Source organism: Marmota monax, unplaced genomic scaffold (assembly GCF_021218885.2).
Source record: "Marmota monax isolate L192 unplaced genomic scaffold, Marmota_monax_Labrador192_F-V1.1 WCK01_AAM20220418_F8-fsc00047, whole genome shotgun sequence".
Classification (NCBI taxonomy): domain Eukaryota; kingdom Metazoa; phylum Chordata; class Mammalia; order Rodentia; family Sciuridae; genus Marmota; species Marmota monax.
Window position 1 is genome coordinate 12,748,563 of NW_026692072.1, and position 16,602 is coordinate 12,765,164.

A 16,602-nucleotide genomic window follows, 5' to 3' on the forward strand; every position below is an offset into this window, starting at 1 on the left:
ATTGAATGGGATTCTGCGATTTGCTTCCTCGGTGCCTGCCCGTGGGCGTCAACTACGTAGGATGCCAGGGGTATTCGGCGTGATTCTTACAGACTGGCCAACCAACGCCAAATAAGGCTGACGTCGAATAATGAGTGGTCTGCGGGTTGCTCCTCTTGCACGCATGCACTCCTTCCTTCTATTAATGTATCTTCTCAGAACCACCTGTGACCACTCTAGTAAATTCACCTCCCCGTCTCCTGTCCCCTCGGCTGGAATGCGAGCTTCTTGAGTGGGGGAACCCGACGGCCTTCGCTCCCAGTTGTTATTTCCAGTTTCTGGCACACATTACGTGCTCATTAAACATTAATTACAGCAGTGAACGACCATTTCAGTGCCGACGGGCTGCAGACTGTTAGAAGAAAAACTGAAAGAAAAAAAAACCTGTCCCTACCCTTCAGTCCTCAGCTTACATGTTCTATATCAAAGAACACTGAGGCCGAGCAGCACCAAGAATGAGGAATTAAGACTCTTTTGAATCCAGGCTTTTCCTTTATATCTGTCAGTTTATACTTTGCTTTTGAGAGTGTAGCTAAGTCTAAGGTTAACACTGCTACTTACCTCCCAGGGTTATTATGAGTATTAATTGTGCATTGAAATTGTACATAGAAAAGGAGGTTTTCAAAACTGTATTGAAATATAAATACAATAAAACTGTATTGAAATATAAATATAAATTAACATCACCCTGTACTACCCCCAGAGCTAGGTGATACTGGGAGGCAGTTTGTAGAGCAGAGGGTACATGGGCTTTGAAGTCTAATGGACCTGGTCCAAATTCTACCTCTGCCAGTTAACTGTGTGACCTTAGATCACATTACCTCCTTGAACCTTAAACAGATGAGTTTAGTAATAATGTTGTGGGTAATGAATTATATAATATGTCTACCTAGCCTGGCACACACACAAAAAGCAATATAAAAAAGAAGGAGGAAAAGGAGAAGAAGAAAAGTAAAGAAATCAAATGGTAGGTTTTAGAATTACAAGAAACTCCCAAGTTGCCTTTCACTAAATCCAGAAACATTAATTTTGGTGGTTATAGGGATTGAACCTAGGGGTGCTCTACTACTAAGCTACACTCCAGCTCTTTTTACTTTTTATTTTGAGTCAGATTTTCACTAAATTGTCCAGGCTGGCCTCAAACTTTCGATCCCCCTGCCTCAATCTCCTGAGTTCCTGGGATTAGGCATGCGTCATTAGGCCTGGCTTCCAGAAACTTTTAGACATCAATCAGAAGCAGAGAGACAATTTAGTAAGGGGACTCTTTATTTATAGGTTTGTGCATTAATACTGTCAAAATATATCCATTACCTCTGTCCCACTGAAGCCTGTGGGCAACGAGAGGCACAGTGTAATTTGCAAGGGGAGATGGTTAATTCAGGCTGCTCCACTACATTCTCCAATGGTGCAGGGCGGAAGCTGCACAAGAAGTTTTGGGAAGACTCTGCAGAGGGGAGGGAAACGAAGACAGTATTATAGATAAGAGAAGTGCAGCAGGTACAGAACTGCTATGTTCAGCTGCTCAGGCTGTGCACTGCACAACTCCAAATGGGGCCATTCGTAAAAACTATGATCTGAATGGCATTCCCTGATATAGTTCAATATGGTGATCCTACAATGGCTTCTATCGGGTGACTCAAGTGGTGAGAAGAAAAGCCAAAAAGTAGCAGAACTAATTGGGAAGGGAAAGAACTAGGACAATATAATGTTACTGAAGTCAAGACAATTCCAGGTGTTTGTGGTGGCACATGCCTGTCATCTCAGCAACTCGTGACTGAGTTAGGAGGATCACAAATTTGAGGCCAGCTTCTGCAACTTAGCGAGACCTTGTCTCAAAATAAAATAAAATGGCTGATGGTGTAGCTCAGTGGTACAGCACCCTTGGGTTCAATCCCCAGTACCACAAAACAAATAAACAAACCCAAAATAAAACAAAACTTCCAAAAGGTCATTAATAGTGAAGCCCAGGACAGATAAAGTGAGTTTACCAGTTAAGAGATTCCTGGCCTGGGAGGAAGTATGACTTGGGCGAGGTCAAAAGACCTCCCATTTTTCAATTCTGGTTCTTCTACTTGCTAGATGACCTTGTTGTTGTTGTTTTTATATTAATACATTCATTTATTTATTCATTCATTTATTTATTTTTATGTGGTATTGAGGATGGAACCCAGTACCTCATACATACATGCAAGGCAAGTGCTCTACCACTGAGCTACAATCCCAGCCCCATGACCTTATTTTTAATCTCTTTGAGCTGAAGTTGGGTGAACAAACCCTCCTTCACTTAAAAAAAATTTAGAAATAACTTGGCATTCCCTGTACTCCTTCCTTTTTATTCTCCTTAGCCTTTATCATCTTTTGATGGACTGTATCATTCATTTTAAAAAAGGGTTTTAGCAGTACTGGGTGTTAAATTTTTTATTTTGAATCTCGCTAAGTTTCTGAGGCTGGCCTTGAATTTGGGATCCTCCTGACTCAGCCTCCCTAATAGCTGAGATTATAGGTATCTGCCACAGCTCCCAGCTAAAATAGTTTTTTTTCCTACTAAAAAGTCTATGAATTTTATTATTTATGGGCTTAATTAGGACTATTATTTATTGACTTAATCAGAACTTTCTGGGTACAAATTCTTACCCAAACTGGTTGGGAGTAAAAGTGGGAAGAAGGGAATTTATTGACTCGCAGAAGTGCACTGGCTTCAGACATGGCTGGATCCAGGGTCTTAAAAAAAAATGATACCTGGATTGAGTCTTTCTCAATTCTGCTTTCTCCTCAAGGGAGCCTCCTTGTATCTCCCACCTTACACTGTTACAGTCTAGGACCAGACAAAGGAACCACTTTCAACCCAAAAGGCCTATCAAACATCCTGATTGAATTGCACACACGCTCCATAACTACTGGGTATGATAAGGCAGAAGAAATGTGCAGCTCAGTTGGGGCATGGGTCATATGTTTTCCCTTGGAACTGGAAAAGAATATGAAATTGAGAGTGGCACAATTTTCTCCAAAGTTGGGCTTATGATATGTGTGTGTATGTGTGTGTGTGTGTGTATGTGTGTGTGTATATACATACATATACACACACACATACACACACACATGACCAATGATCACCGAGAAGATAAAGTTAGTATTGATTTCTTAACTAAAATACTGCTATGAGAGTTAACTTATGCCTGAATTTGGTAGATCTTCAAAGAGTTGGTTCATGCTTCTTTAATCAGTCCACACAGTTGAGCCTATGATAAGACCCCTGTGTCACATTTTCAGAACAGGTTGCAATTCCTAGTGCTTCTTCACACATGCTATTATTCTACTGGATTGTTATAACAACCTTGTGAAGTGGGCTGGCAGGTGACTCTCTGTTTTTATTTTTTTTCTAAATTAAATTCATGTTTAATAATTACAGGCACTGTGCCCCCCCTTCCCCCTGACCAGGAAGCAGCAGGGGTGGTGCAGGGGCTGGGGCATATGCCCCCAGCAGCGAGGACGGCAGTCCCAAGAATGATTTTCAGAAAATAAAAAAGGACCCCAGGGGCATGTTTTTATTTTTATTTATTATTTATTTTGCAGTACTGGAGATTGAGCCCAGGGTTTTAAGCATACCAGGCAAGGGCTCTATCACTGAGCTACACCTCCAGCCCTTCCTCTTTATTTTTATTTATTTTTTTGGTACTGGGGATTGAATCCAGGAGCACTTTACCACTGAGCTATATCCTCAGCCCTTTTTATTTTTTATTTTGAGACAAGATCTCACTAAGTTGGTTAGGGCCTTGCTAAATTGCTGATGTTGGCCTCAAACTTGAGATCCTCCCAACTCAGCCTCCTGGGTTGCTGGGATTACAAGGGTGTACCATTGCACCCTGCTTCTCTTTGTTGAAAAAGATGCAAAAATGATTTTTGAAAGATCAATGACTCTTCCAGGGTCACAAAGCTACTCAGTGTGGTCTTGCAACTAGACATAGGTCTTCCAACACAGGGCTGGGAGCTGAATTTCAGGAAAATATATTTCATTTGGGGCCTGCAAAATTTGCAGTCCAGTTAGGGACACCAAGCTGTTGAGGACTACATCTTGTTGTAAATGTTTGCATGCAGAGAACAGAGAAATCCCTAAGGACTAGAGTTTGGAACTGATAGTGCTTGTGTCAGAACTGAACTGAGAATTGAAGGAGAGAAAAGTGATCATTCACTCACTCAACCAACCAATATTCAGTGAGAGTCTCCTAGTTGCTGGTCCAGGCTAGAGAAAACTGCATGAGCAATGCTGTGTGGCTTCAGTGGAAGGAAATTTGTGTAGCAGGGAGGGTTTGGAATTAAGGCAGGATAGCTGAGGAAGAAAGGTTCTGGACCTGTTGGTTATGAGCCCTAAAGGTGTTTTCTTTTGTTTTGCTGTGCTGGGGGTTGAATCCAGGGTCTCCAGCATGCCAGGAAAGCCCTCTACCACTGAGCCACATCCCCAGCCCTTTTTATATTTTACTTGGAGACGGGTCTCTTTAAGTCGCTTAGGGCCTCTCTAAATTGCTGAGGCTGGCTTTGAACTCGTGATCCTCCTGCCTCAGCCTCTCGAGCTGCTGGGATTACAGGTGTGCACTGCCACACCCAGCCCCCCATAGTTTTTTTTTTAATGTTTATATTTTAGTTATTTGTAGTTGCACACAATACCTTTATTTATATGTGGTGCTGAGGATCGAACCCCGGGGCCTCCCACATGCTAGGCAAGTGCTCTACCACTGAGCCACAACTCCAGCCTCCCCACCCCCATAGGTTTTTAAACAGGGAATAGATAGTAGAAATGGGAAGGCCGCCTGGCTGGAAGTCAGAAACCCAGAAGTTTTGCTCTTGTTTGCTTTATGACCTTAGGTCCCTGCACCTCTCCAAGCCTCAGTTTCTCCAATTTGATCAAATAGGGAGGCTGAGGAGCTCCAGAGCACCATGCAGGGGGAGATCTGTGGGTTTACAGGGCTTCAGCAGTAGGCTGGTCCTGGGTTTGTCACAAGGATGAACTGAACAACGAAAATGCTATTTGCTTCTTTCCTGCCAGGCCTCACCTACAAGCCTGCTCCTCACCCCTCTCCTCCCTGGGTCACACAGGGACCATCTTCTCCTTCGTGTTCAACCTACCACTTCCCCCACCCCTCTCTCTCATTCTCTTCTGTGTTCTGTAGGCTTTCTCTAGGCCTTGGCATTGTGCTTTCCGTCTTAAGTAATTAAATCTACTCCAAATGAGCTTCAAGAATAGAGCATATGTTTTGTATTACAGGAATTCAGGAGTTCAGGTGGCCTTCTGAGTTGGATTAGTCTGTGACTAAAGGATGTTATCAAGGGCTGGGAATATACTTCAGTAGTTGAGTGCTTGCCAGCATACCCAAGGCCATGGGTTCAATCCCAAGAAGTGCAACAGAAAAAAAAAATGTTATTGAAGTCTGCCATGGAACATTTGGCAATACCTGGAGATATCAGTAGTGTGGTTGTTAAGAAATTCTAGGATCAGGGTTGCTGAGGCACCAACTAAAATGTTCACTGCAGTGACCCAAGTCATGCCAACGGGGGTCTTGAATTAAGTCTAAGAAGGACCACAAGGGGGCTGGGATTGTCGCTCAGTGGTGGAGCGCTTGCCTAGCATGCCTTGGATTCTCAGTACCATGTATAAATAAATAAATTAAATAAATAAAGGTCCATCGACAACTGAAAAAAAATTTTTTTAAATGACCACAGGGGTCTTCTAACTAATGGGACAGGGAAACTCTCTGCTGGACTAGCACCTTCCTCCTTCTATAAGCTTCCTAAGGCATATCTAAAACTTATCTCACGCCTCTGAAGACCCTTTAATAGAGCAGCCTTTGCAAAGCGTCCATGACGGCTCCTCTCCATTACACTAAGTTCATGTGCTTTAGAAATTTATTTTCAGATCTAAGAGGGGCACAGGGCCATTCAGCAACTCAGGAGGCTGAGGCAGGAGGATCACAAGTTCAAGGTCAGCCTGGGCAACTCAGGGAGACCCTGTCTTAAAATTAAAAATGCAAAGAGATGGAAGTGTAGTGCGGTGGTAGAGCACTGCTAGATTCAATCCCCTGCACTGAAAAAAAAATGTTATTTTCAGATCTCTGATAATGGGAGGTGTATTTATACTATATTCTCCCTTTCCTTCCTTTCTTTTTTTTTTTTACAGTTATATAAGTTTTATTTACTTTTAGATATTCATTTATCCAGCAACCATACTGAGGAATGCAATTCTTTTTTTAAATTATTTGTTTTTTACATACATGACAATAATGGAGTGCCTTATACTCATTCCTTTCTTATTATAAGACAAGGATTCACTAAATTGCTGAGAGTCTCACTAAATTGCTGAAGCTGGCTTCACTTGTGATCCTCTTGCCTTTCCAGTAAGTGGAACTACAGATGTGCACCATGCAACCAGCAAAATATTTACATCTTCTAAAATGGTTCATAGCTTAAAAACAAACTTTTACTCTGTGAACTGTTTGCTTTATGTTTGTGTTTTGAAAGACCACACTTTATATTATTCTCTTATTCTCTATTTTTACACAGTATCTATTGATTTCCTACTATGAGCAATGTTAAAATAAATTTACATTCACTTCTTTCTTTTTCCCAGCTCCAATGGTTTCCCACTTCAAAATTTCACATAATTGATTTTTGTGTGTGTGTGTGTGTGTATGGACGTGGTACTGGGAATGAAACCTAGCTCCTCATACATGCTAGGCAGGCATTCTACCCTTGAGCCACATCCTCACACCCTAATTTCATGTTTTGAGTAGATGGATATTCTATTTACAAGACTGAAAAATGCAAATACAAAAGGTAAAGACTTAAAGCAGGTTAAAAAATAGCCCATACAACATGCAAAAAATACATTGGTATTTATATTAAAATATTTGGAAATATTTTAAAATATTTAGTGGCATTTCCCTGTAATCCCAGTGGCTTGGGAGGCTGAGGCAGGAGGATCATGAGTTCAAAGCCAGCCCAGGCAAAATCGAGGTGCTAAGAAACTCAATGAGTTATACAAAATTACATATAAGAGGTTGTGAGGGGAATGGGAAAATAAACAAGGAGAGAAATGAATTACAGTAGATGGGGTAGAGAGAGAAGATGGGAGGGGAGGGGAGGGGGGATAGTAGAGGATAGGAAAGGTAGCAGAATACAACAGTTACTAATAGGGCATTATGTAAAAATGTGGATGTGTAACCGATGTGATTCTGCAATCTGTATTTGGGGTAAAATTGGGAGTTCATAACCAACTTGAATCTAATGTATGAAATATGATATGTCAAGAGCTTTGTAATGTTTTGAACAACCAATAAAAAAAAAAAAAGAAAAAAAAAAGAAACTCAATGAGACCCTATCTCTAAATAAGATACAAAAAAGGGCTGAAACCCAAAAGACTTTAAAACAGCATTCTACAGGGACACAGTCACGTCAATGTTTATAGCAGCACAATTCACAATAGCTAGACTGTGGAGCCAACCTAGATGCCCTTCAATAGATGAATGGATAAAAAAATGTGGCATAGGGGCTGGGGATGTGGCTCAAGTGGTAGCGCGCTCGCCTGGCATGCGTGCGGCCCGGGTTTGATCCTCAGCATGGCATACAAAGATGTTGTGTCCGCCAAAAACTAAAAAATAAATATCAAAAAAATTCTCTCTCTCTCTCTCTCTCTCTTTAATAAAAAAAAGTCCTTTCAGCATATTTCAAACATTGGTCAAAATGCTGTTCCTTCCATATCTGAAAAGTGTAAGAAAAGCAAATCTTTAAAAAAAAATGTGGCATATATTCACAATGGAATATTACTCAGTAATAAAAGAGAATAAAATCATGGCATTTGCAGGTAAATGGAGAAGATAATGCTAAGTGAAGTTAGCCAATCCCCCAAAACCAAATGCCAAATGTTTTCTTTGATATAAGGAGGCTGATTCATAGTGGGGTAGGGAGGGGGAGCATGGGAGGAATAGACAAATTCTAGATAGGACAGAGGGGTGGGAGGGGAAGGAAGGGGGCAATGGGTTAGAAATGATGGTGGAATGTGATGATCATTATTATCCAAAGTACATGTATAGAGACACGAAGAAAAAAAAGATAAACTAAAAAAAATCAAGTTTAATTTTATAATTAATAATTTTTAAAGCATGTATTTACCTATATTAAATATTTTAGCAACATGCTAAAAAAAAAAAGGCTGGGAAATGTGGCTTGGTGGTTAAGTACCCCTGGATTCAAACCCCAGAACCCCCACTGAAAAAAAACCTGGAATGATTAAAAATTAGTTTACTATGATTAATATTGGAAATTAAATAATTCACTTTTTTGTTTGTTTTTGAAGTGCTAGGGATTAAACCCAGTGCCTCACAAACACTAGGCAAGTGCTTTACAACTGAGCCACATCCCCAGTCCCCAAATAATTATAAACATCCAATGATAAGTAACCCAGTTATAAAGAAAAACCATAAAGGAAACTAGAAAATATCTCTAACTGAATGAAAGCAAAAATTCCAACATATCAAAATTTGAGATGCAGCTGAAGTGGTGTGTAAAGAAAAATCTATGGCTTTAAATATTTATTTTATTGAGAGGAACAGCGATTCAAAATCAATAGGCTTCCATTTCAAGAATCTACAAAAAGAAGATCAAATCAAATTCAAAGTAAATACTAGGGAGGAAATAATAAAAATCAGAGATCAAACAGAAAGCAGAAATAATAGAGAAAATCAATGAAACCAAAAGTTGGCTCTTTGAAAATGAAAATGATAAAAAAAGCTGATGAATATTTGTTTAGAGTCATCAAGAAAAGAAAAAAGAGACAAGCTCCCCAAATAAAAAATTTAAGACCTGTAGAAATGAAAAAGTATCATAAAAACTTTATGCCAAGAAATTAGATAATTTGGATGAAATACACAAATTTCTATAAAGATACAAATTATCAAAACTGACTCTCGTGTAGGGGCTGGGATTGTGGATTAGCTGTAGATCGCTTGTCTAGCACGTGCGAGGCGCTCAGTTCAATCCTCAGCACCACATAAAAATAAATAAATAAAATAAAGGTATTCGGTCCAATTACAAATATATATGTCTCATGGAGAAATTGAAAAGCTGACCAGGGTATAACAAGCAAATTATCTGAATTATAATTAAAAATATTTCCACAAAGGAAAACCCAGACCCAAACAGCTTCACTTTTGATTCTATCAAATAATTAGGGGGAAAAATTAATATAGAAATCAGAGAAGGAATGAATATTTCTCAACTTACTTTACTAGATTTGTATTACCTTGAAACTCAAGCCAAAAATATTACAAGAAAAGGAAACTAAGGACAAATATCCCTAAACAAACATAGATCTAAAAATCCTAACAAAGTACTAGCAAGTTGAATCCTGCAGGTATTATACAACATGACCAACTTGGATTTATCACATAAATCCAAGGTTGATTTAACATCTGAAAAATCAATTCATGTGATACACCATCTTAACAAACAACAAAACCATAAAATCACTTGGCATGGTGGTGTATGCCTGTGATTCCAGCTACTCAGGAGGCTGAGGCAGGAGGATCACAAGTTCAAGGCCAGCCTGAGCAACTTAGTGAGAACCTGTCTCAAAATAAAAAATGAGGGCTGGGTTGTAGCTCAGTCACAAGGCGCTTGTCTCACACCACGCAAGGCCCTGGGTTCAATCCTCAGCAACACATAAAGACAAATAAATAAAAATAAAGGTATTGTATCCATCCACAACTAAAAGAATAAAAATAAAATAATAATAAAAAATGAAAAGGGCTTGGGATATAGCTCAGTGGTAGAGTGCCCCTAGGTTCAATCCCCAGTTCAAAAACAAATACCCTCTACATAATAATTATCTCAATAGATGAGAAAATTGTTTGACAAAGTTCAATACTCATTCATGAAACACATTCAAAATAACTATGGGGCTGGGATGTAGCTCAGTGGTAGAGCCCTTGCCAAGCATGCATGAGAGCCACAGGGTCCAATCCAGAGAACCATGAAGCAAACATACTAGGGAGAGAATGGATTATCCTCAACATGAAAAAGGGCATCCATGAAAAAACTTTAGCTAATAAAGATACATGATATAGGATCAATATACAAAATTCAACTGTATTTTTATATACTAGCAATAAAAAAATCAGAAAATGAAATTAAAGAAATAATTCACAATAGCATAAAATAAATACATAGGAATAAATTTAACAAAAGAAGTGTAAAACTGGTACACTGAAATTTACATAAGATTGTTGAGAGTTTTAAAGATCTAACTAAATGGTGAGACATACCATATTCATGAATTGGAATAACTGAAAATGATAAAATGGTAGTTCTCCCCAATTTATCAATAGATTCAATTCAACCCTTATGAAAATTCTGGCAGGCATTTTATTGTAGAAATTGACAATTCGATCCTCAAATGTATACGAAAATGCAAATGACCTAGAATAGCCAAAACAATTTTCCAAAAGTAGAACAACTTGGAGGGTTTACATTACCTTATCTGAAAACTAAAGATACAGTTTAGGGCTGGGGATGTGGCTCAAGCGGTAGCGCGCTCGCCTGGCATGCGTGCGGCCTGGGTTCGATCCTCAGCACCACATACAAACAAAGATGTTGTGCCTGCTGAAAACTAAAAAATAAATATTAAAAAATTCTTTCTCTCTCTCTCTTTAAAAAAATTTAAAAAAAGATACAGTTTAAATAATGTCAAGATGGACATAATATTGGTGTCATGGAACAGAATTGAGAGTCCATTAAAATGTTTAATTTTTATTTATTTATTTATTTATTTATTTATTTATTTATTTGTTTGTTATTTATTTATTTATTTATTTATGGTGCTGGGGATTGAACCCAAGGCCTTGTACATGCAAAGCAAGCACTCTAACAAATAAACTATGTCCCCAGACCCATTAATGTTCAATTAATTTTTAACAAAGGTGCCAACAGAATTCAGTTGGGAAAAAGATAAACTTTTCACAAAATGATGCTGGGACAATTGGCTACTAATATATAAAAATATGAACTTATACAAATAATTAACTCTACTATATACAAATACTGTACTATATACTATATACAAATAATAACTCATACTATATGTGTGTGTGTGTGTGTGTGCTGGGTAAGGCAAGCACTTTACCAACCGAGCTATATCACCAGCCTCCTAGCTGTATTTCTGCAGTGTTATTGGGGCCATGTTTGAAGGTGTCCACATGCTTTCACAGAAGGGGAAGGGACAGATTAGACAAGTGTGTCAAGAACCATGTCAGTAGTTTCTGTCCTTTCTGGAAAACAAAGTATAGCAGATAGCAGATACTTCTGGGTCATTTGGCTTCCAAGTGAGGCAGATAAGAGAAGAATCTGCTCTGTAGGTCCAATCTTAATTTTTTTTTTTGTACCAGAGATTAAACCCCAAGGTGCTTAAACTGAGCCACATCCCCAGTCCTTTTTAAAAGTATTTTTATCTTTTTTTTAAAGAATTTTAATATTTATTTTTTAGTTATCAGCGGACACAACATCTCTATTTGTATGTGGTGCTGAGGATCAAACCCAGGCCGCACGCATGCCAGGCGAGCGTGCTACCGCTTGAGCCACAACCCCAGCCCAACTTGGTAGCTTTTGAAAATACCATACATAATTACTAATGAAATATGTGTCCTGGTTGGGCACTGAGCAACTTCATTTGGCTACCAAATTGGACAGTTCTGGACTGAGGTAGATCTAAATTCAAATCTTCTCTGAGCTGGGTATGGTGGCACAGATCCATTAGGCCAGTTACTCTGGGAAACTGAGGCATCAGGATCAGAAGTTGGAGGCCAGCCTGGGGAACATAGAGAGACCCTGTGCTAAAATAGAAAGGGCTGTGCATGTATCTCAGTGGTAAAGTGCTGACCTAGCATGCACAAGGCCATGGCTTCAGTCCCCAGTACTACAACAAACACACACAAAATAAACAAAACAAAATTATCTGAATCCAAGGTTTCTTATCTGTGGAAAAAGGGGCATAATAGCTATCTTCCAAAGGAAAATAAAGTTCTTGAGAAATAGTGGGCCTACTATCAATGGTGGCTATTATTAAGGGAGGTGAAAACTAAAAAGGGAGGAAATGAAGACACTAAGGAATGGAAGCTTTACAGGAACTTGGTTAAGGGTTTCCTGCTTTCTTTAAAGACAGGAGAAGGTTGACATGTTTTTAGCACTCACAGAAGTTGCTGGTGGAGAGGGACAGAGACAGAAGAGGGAATAAAGCAATGAGGAAAGCTTGGGAAGATAACGTGGGGACATGGAATTGAAGCATGAGATAGAGAGATTAGACTTAACCCCAAGTTGGGCATGTTTATTCTGTAAGAACAAAGGAAAGGGAGGCAACTGAATGCTGCCCACTCGCCATCCCTGAGTGATTCTGTGAGCCAGGCACTCCACTGAGTGTAATGCAAGCATTCTCTCCTCCATTCCACCCAACCTGGAAAGGGGGGTCCTGCTAGTGTTTCCATTGTGCTGAGGAGGAAATTCAGTCTTTGGGAGAGTAACTTGCCCAACATCACAGAGCTGGTAGAACCTAACATCACAGAGCCTTTCAACATGGGCACCCCGATGCCAGAATGTAAATTCTTCTTGGTAGAATGTTCCTTCTTTGCCATTGTCTGATGTTTCCTTATGATTAGATTCAGGGCATGCATTTCCAACCAGAATACTGCGTAAGTTATATGTCCTTCTCAGGCTTCACATCAAAACATATAGGATGTCCATTAGCTTCTCACTGATCGCCTGGGTAAGGTGCTGTCCAATTTGTCCATTATATATACTCATTATTTTTCCCTTTCCAACTAATAAGCAATCTGAGGAGACACTTTAAAACCATATAAATATCCTTCTCCTCATATTTCCTCCTAAATTTAGCATTGTTAGAGGATTCTTGCCTGACCCATTTTAATATGAGAGTTGCAAAATGAAGAATTCCTGACTCTAGAACTCCCTCCACACTGACCATTGACCCCCAGATTCATTCTCCTTGATGAAGAGCTCTCCCCCACCTTCTCTCCCTTTCTCATCAATATGAACTCGTTGATACCCAACTTTTTCAATAGGCTACAATTTATTAATGTCCTTAATCTTCTTGGCGCCTAATGATACAGATTTGGCTGGTAGAAGCCCCTTTAGGGTCGTTCCTTATTCTGTGACATGCCTCCTGTTTTTAAGTTCTTTTATATCTTTTGGCATAATGACATGTTTCAGGCTCCTCATCTCATATCTATAATGCTCTAGTCCCAGAATCAATCAGTTCTCTAATGAACCCTGATTCTTTTCAGTGGGAATGGTATTAAAAACCAAGATCTCAGTGCAAAATGTGCTTATTACTAATAGGATGTATTTGATTTATAGGCCCTTTTAGCAGACAAAGCTGAATATATATACATACATACATATATATACACACACATATACATATATATATGTATATAAATTCAAAAACACATATGCACATATATACTTGTATGTGCATACATCTGTATATTCATACATATACAACTAACCTTCCAAATTCATGGGTTCCACATCTGTAGAGTCAACCAACTGCACACTGAAAATACTCAGGGAAAAATCTGCTTCTATACTAAATATGTTCAGAATTTTTCTTGTTATTATTTTTTTAATATTTATTTTTTAGTTGCAGTAGGACATATACCTTTCTTTTTATTTATTTACTTATATATGGTGCTGAGGATCGAACCCAGGGCCTCGCACTTGTTAGGCCAGTGCTCTACCGCTGAGCCACAACCCTAGCCCTTTCTTATTATTATTTCCTAAACAATATGGTATAGCAAACATTTACATAGCATTTATATTGCATTAGATATAAAGTAATCTAGAGATTATTTAAAGTATATGGAAGGGTGTGGGTAGAGTATAGGGAAATACTGTATCATGGGTTCAGTCCCCAGTACTGCAACAAACACACACAAAATAAACAAAACAAAATAAAATTATCTGAATCCAAGGTTTCTTATCTGTGGAAAAAGGGGCGTAATAGCTATCTTTTTTTTTTTTTTTTTTTTTGGTGGGGATACTAGGGATTGAACCCAGAGCCAACTGCATGCTAAGAACACTCTCTACCACTGAGCTACACCCCCAGCCTACACCATTTTATGTAAGGACTTGAGCATACTTGGACTTTGGTATATACAGAGGGTCCTAGATTCGACCCCTCACAGACATGGAGGGATAGATGCATACATTTTGGAAATCATGAGTTCATACAGATACCTCCAATTCCACTGAATCCATTCTCATAGTGGTTTTTTCGTTTGTTTCCCTCTGTACATTTTTTCTTAACAACATCAACACATTTATTTGTTCCATCATATAATACATGTAAAACAGTTTTGGAATAATTTTGCCAACATCACAACAGAAACAAACTTGCATGGGCTGGGGATGTGGCTCAAGCGGTAGCGCGCTCGCCTGGCATGCGTGCGGCCCGGGTTCGATCCTTAACACTACATACAAACAAAGATGTTGTGTCCACCGAAAACTAAGAAATAAATATTAAAATTCTCTCTCTCTCCCTCTCTCCCTCTGTCTTTAAAAGAAAAAAAACCTTGCCAAAGAGAGTTCTGCAGTTTACTCCAACCCCCCCCCCCACTCAAGCCTGGTTGTGAACCACCGCCTCCTAGCAGGGCTAAGCTGGAGGAAGGTGGGAGCAGAGAGGAAGCAGGGGACTTGAAGCAAGGGAGAAAGTGTGACCTAACCATGGAGGAGGAAAAGCAAGGGAATTTCAGTTTTAGAAAAAGAGGAGACATTTCAGAGCTGGAGGAGATATGTGTGCCGTGGCCCTGGTCCACTCAATAGCATGTTTTCCTGCAGCCATCTTGGCAGCCTAGGCATGAAAGTAGAGATGACAGATGGTTGGGAAGCTGGCTGATCCAAAGCTGGGGAACTACCAGGTGGATGTGGCAGAAGGGCAGAAGGTGAGGACACTGGGATGCTGGCAAGTGAGTGACTGATGTCATGAATCCTGGAGTCTGGGCTGAATGGGGGAGGAAGTGAAACCACCGGGGAGAAAGGGGAATGAATGGGGCTGTGAAGAGGGTTGCTGGACTGGCTCTGGTCACTGAATCCAATGATCTAGGACTGGCCAGTCCAGGGGGCTATGAGATGAAGTGACTTGTAACAAAATTAGTTGGAGATAACATGGCAGTGGGTGTACTCAGTGGAAACTATTTTTTCTTTTTTTTTTTGTGATGCTAGAGATTGAACCCAGGGCCTTGTGCTATATCCTCAGCCAGGGGGTGTACTCAGAACAATCAAAGAGACCTTGTTCCCTCAGGAACCAGAGATTGAGTGTTAGTAGATCTAGGTGGTCTAGGCTGAAGAGGGACTCCTATTAAAGGCACATTATTGCAGTGTTATGACCAGTAGCTGATGAGTGTTCAAATACACACTCTTTTTTTTTTAAAATTATTTTTGTAGTTGTTAATGGACAGCATGCCTTTGTTTTTTTATGTGGTGCTAAGGATTGAACCCAGTGCTCACACATGCTACAGTTAAGCTACAGCCCCAGCCCCATACACACAGTTTTGTGAAAACAAAGAGACCTTAGAGATTGGTGACCTGCATAGTCACTTTACTTTATTTTTATTTATTTATTTAGGTACCAGGGATTGAACCCAGGAACACTTAACCACTAAGCCACATAAAGAACTTTTTATTTTTTATTTCGAGTTGCTTAGGGCCTAAATTGCTGAGGCTGGGTTTGAACTCACAATCCTCCTGCCTCAGCCTCCAGAACCTTTGAGATTACAGGTGTGCACCACCACACCTGGATGTCACTTCACTTTAAAAGGTCAGGAAGTGAGGGGCTGGGGTTGTGGCTCAGCGGTAGAGCGCTTGCCTGGCACATGGGATACCCTAGGTTCCTTCCTCAGCACCACGTGAAAATATATGAATAAAATAAAGGTATTGTGTCCAACTACAACTAAAAAGTAAATATTTTTTTTTTTAAAAAAAGGTCAAGAAGTGAAGGTCCAGAGCAGTTAAGCAACTGTCCTACCTCTCCCCACCCCAATCTGGGGGGATTCAAACCCAGGGGTTCTAACTGCTAAATTGGTAGCTCTTTAACCCACTGCTGCATTCTGAAGCTCACAAAATGTCTGATGGGCTTGTTTTGTATGCTAGTTTTGGTTCTCCACTTGGACTTGAAGCACAGGGGCAGGAATGGAAGCTATGCATCACTGTTCTCTCCATAGTTCCCGAATCAGTCCCTGTTCCGATTCTTTTATTTTTTGGTACTGGGATGGCACCAAGGAGTATTCTACCACTGAGCTGTATCACCAAACTGTTTTTTATTTTATTTTGAGACAGGGTCTCACTGAGTTGCCCAGGCTGGTCTCAAACTTGCTATCCTCTTGTCTCAGCCTCCCATGTAGCTGGGACTACATGGGTGTGTCACTGCACCCAGCTCCACACATTCTTTTCAGTTCATGAATTAGTGGGAATAGCCCGTATCTTAGAGTAGAAGTGCCAGCAAGGAGTCAG

The 16,602-nt window shown here is 39.8% G+C and overlaps 1 protein-coding gene across 2 annotated transcripts in view; it reads right to left on the reverse strand.

The window, feature by feature from the left end:
• Positions 1-1,287: 1,287 nt before the first annotated feature.
• Positions 1,288-16,602, reverse strand: part of Agbl2 (AGBL carboxypeptidase 2) — a 54,365-nt gene continuing 39,050 nt past the window's right edge. For both annotated transcript variants that reach the window (XM_046458191.2, XM_046458170.2), the window contains one exon: positions 1,288-1,483. In XM_046458191.2, coding sequence (XP_046314147.1) covers positions 1,430-1,483 — 54 coding nt within the window. In that variant the 3' untranslated portion in view covers positions 1,288-1,429. The remainder of the gene's footprint in view (positions 1,484-16,602) is intronic.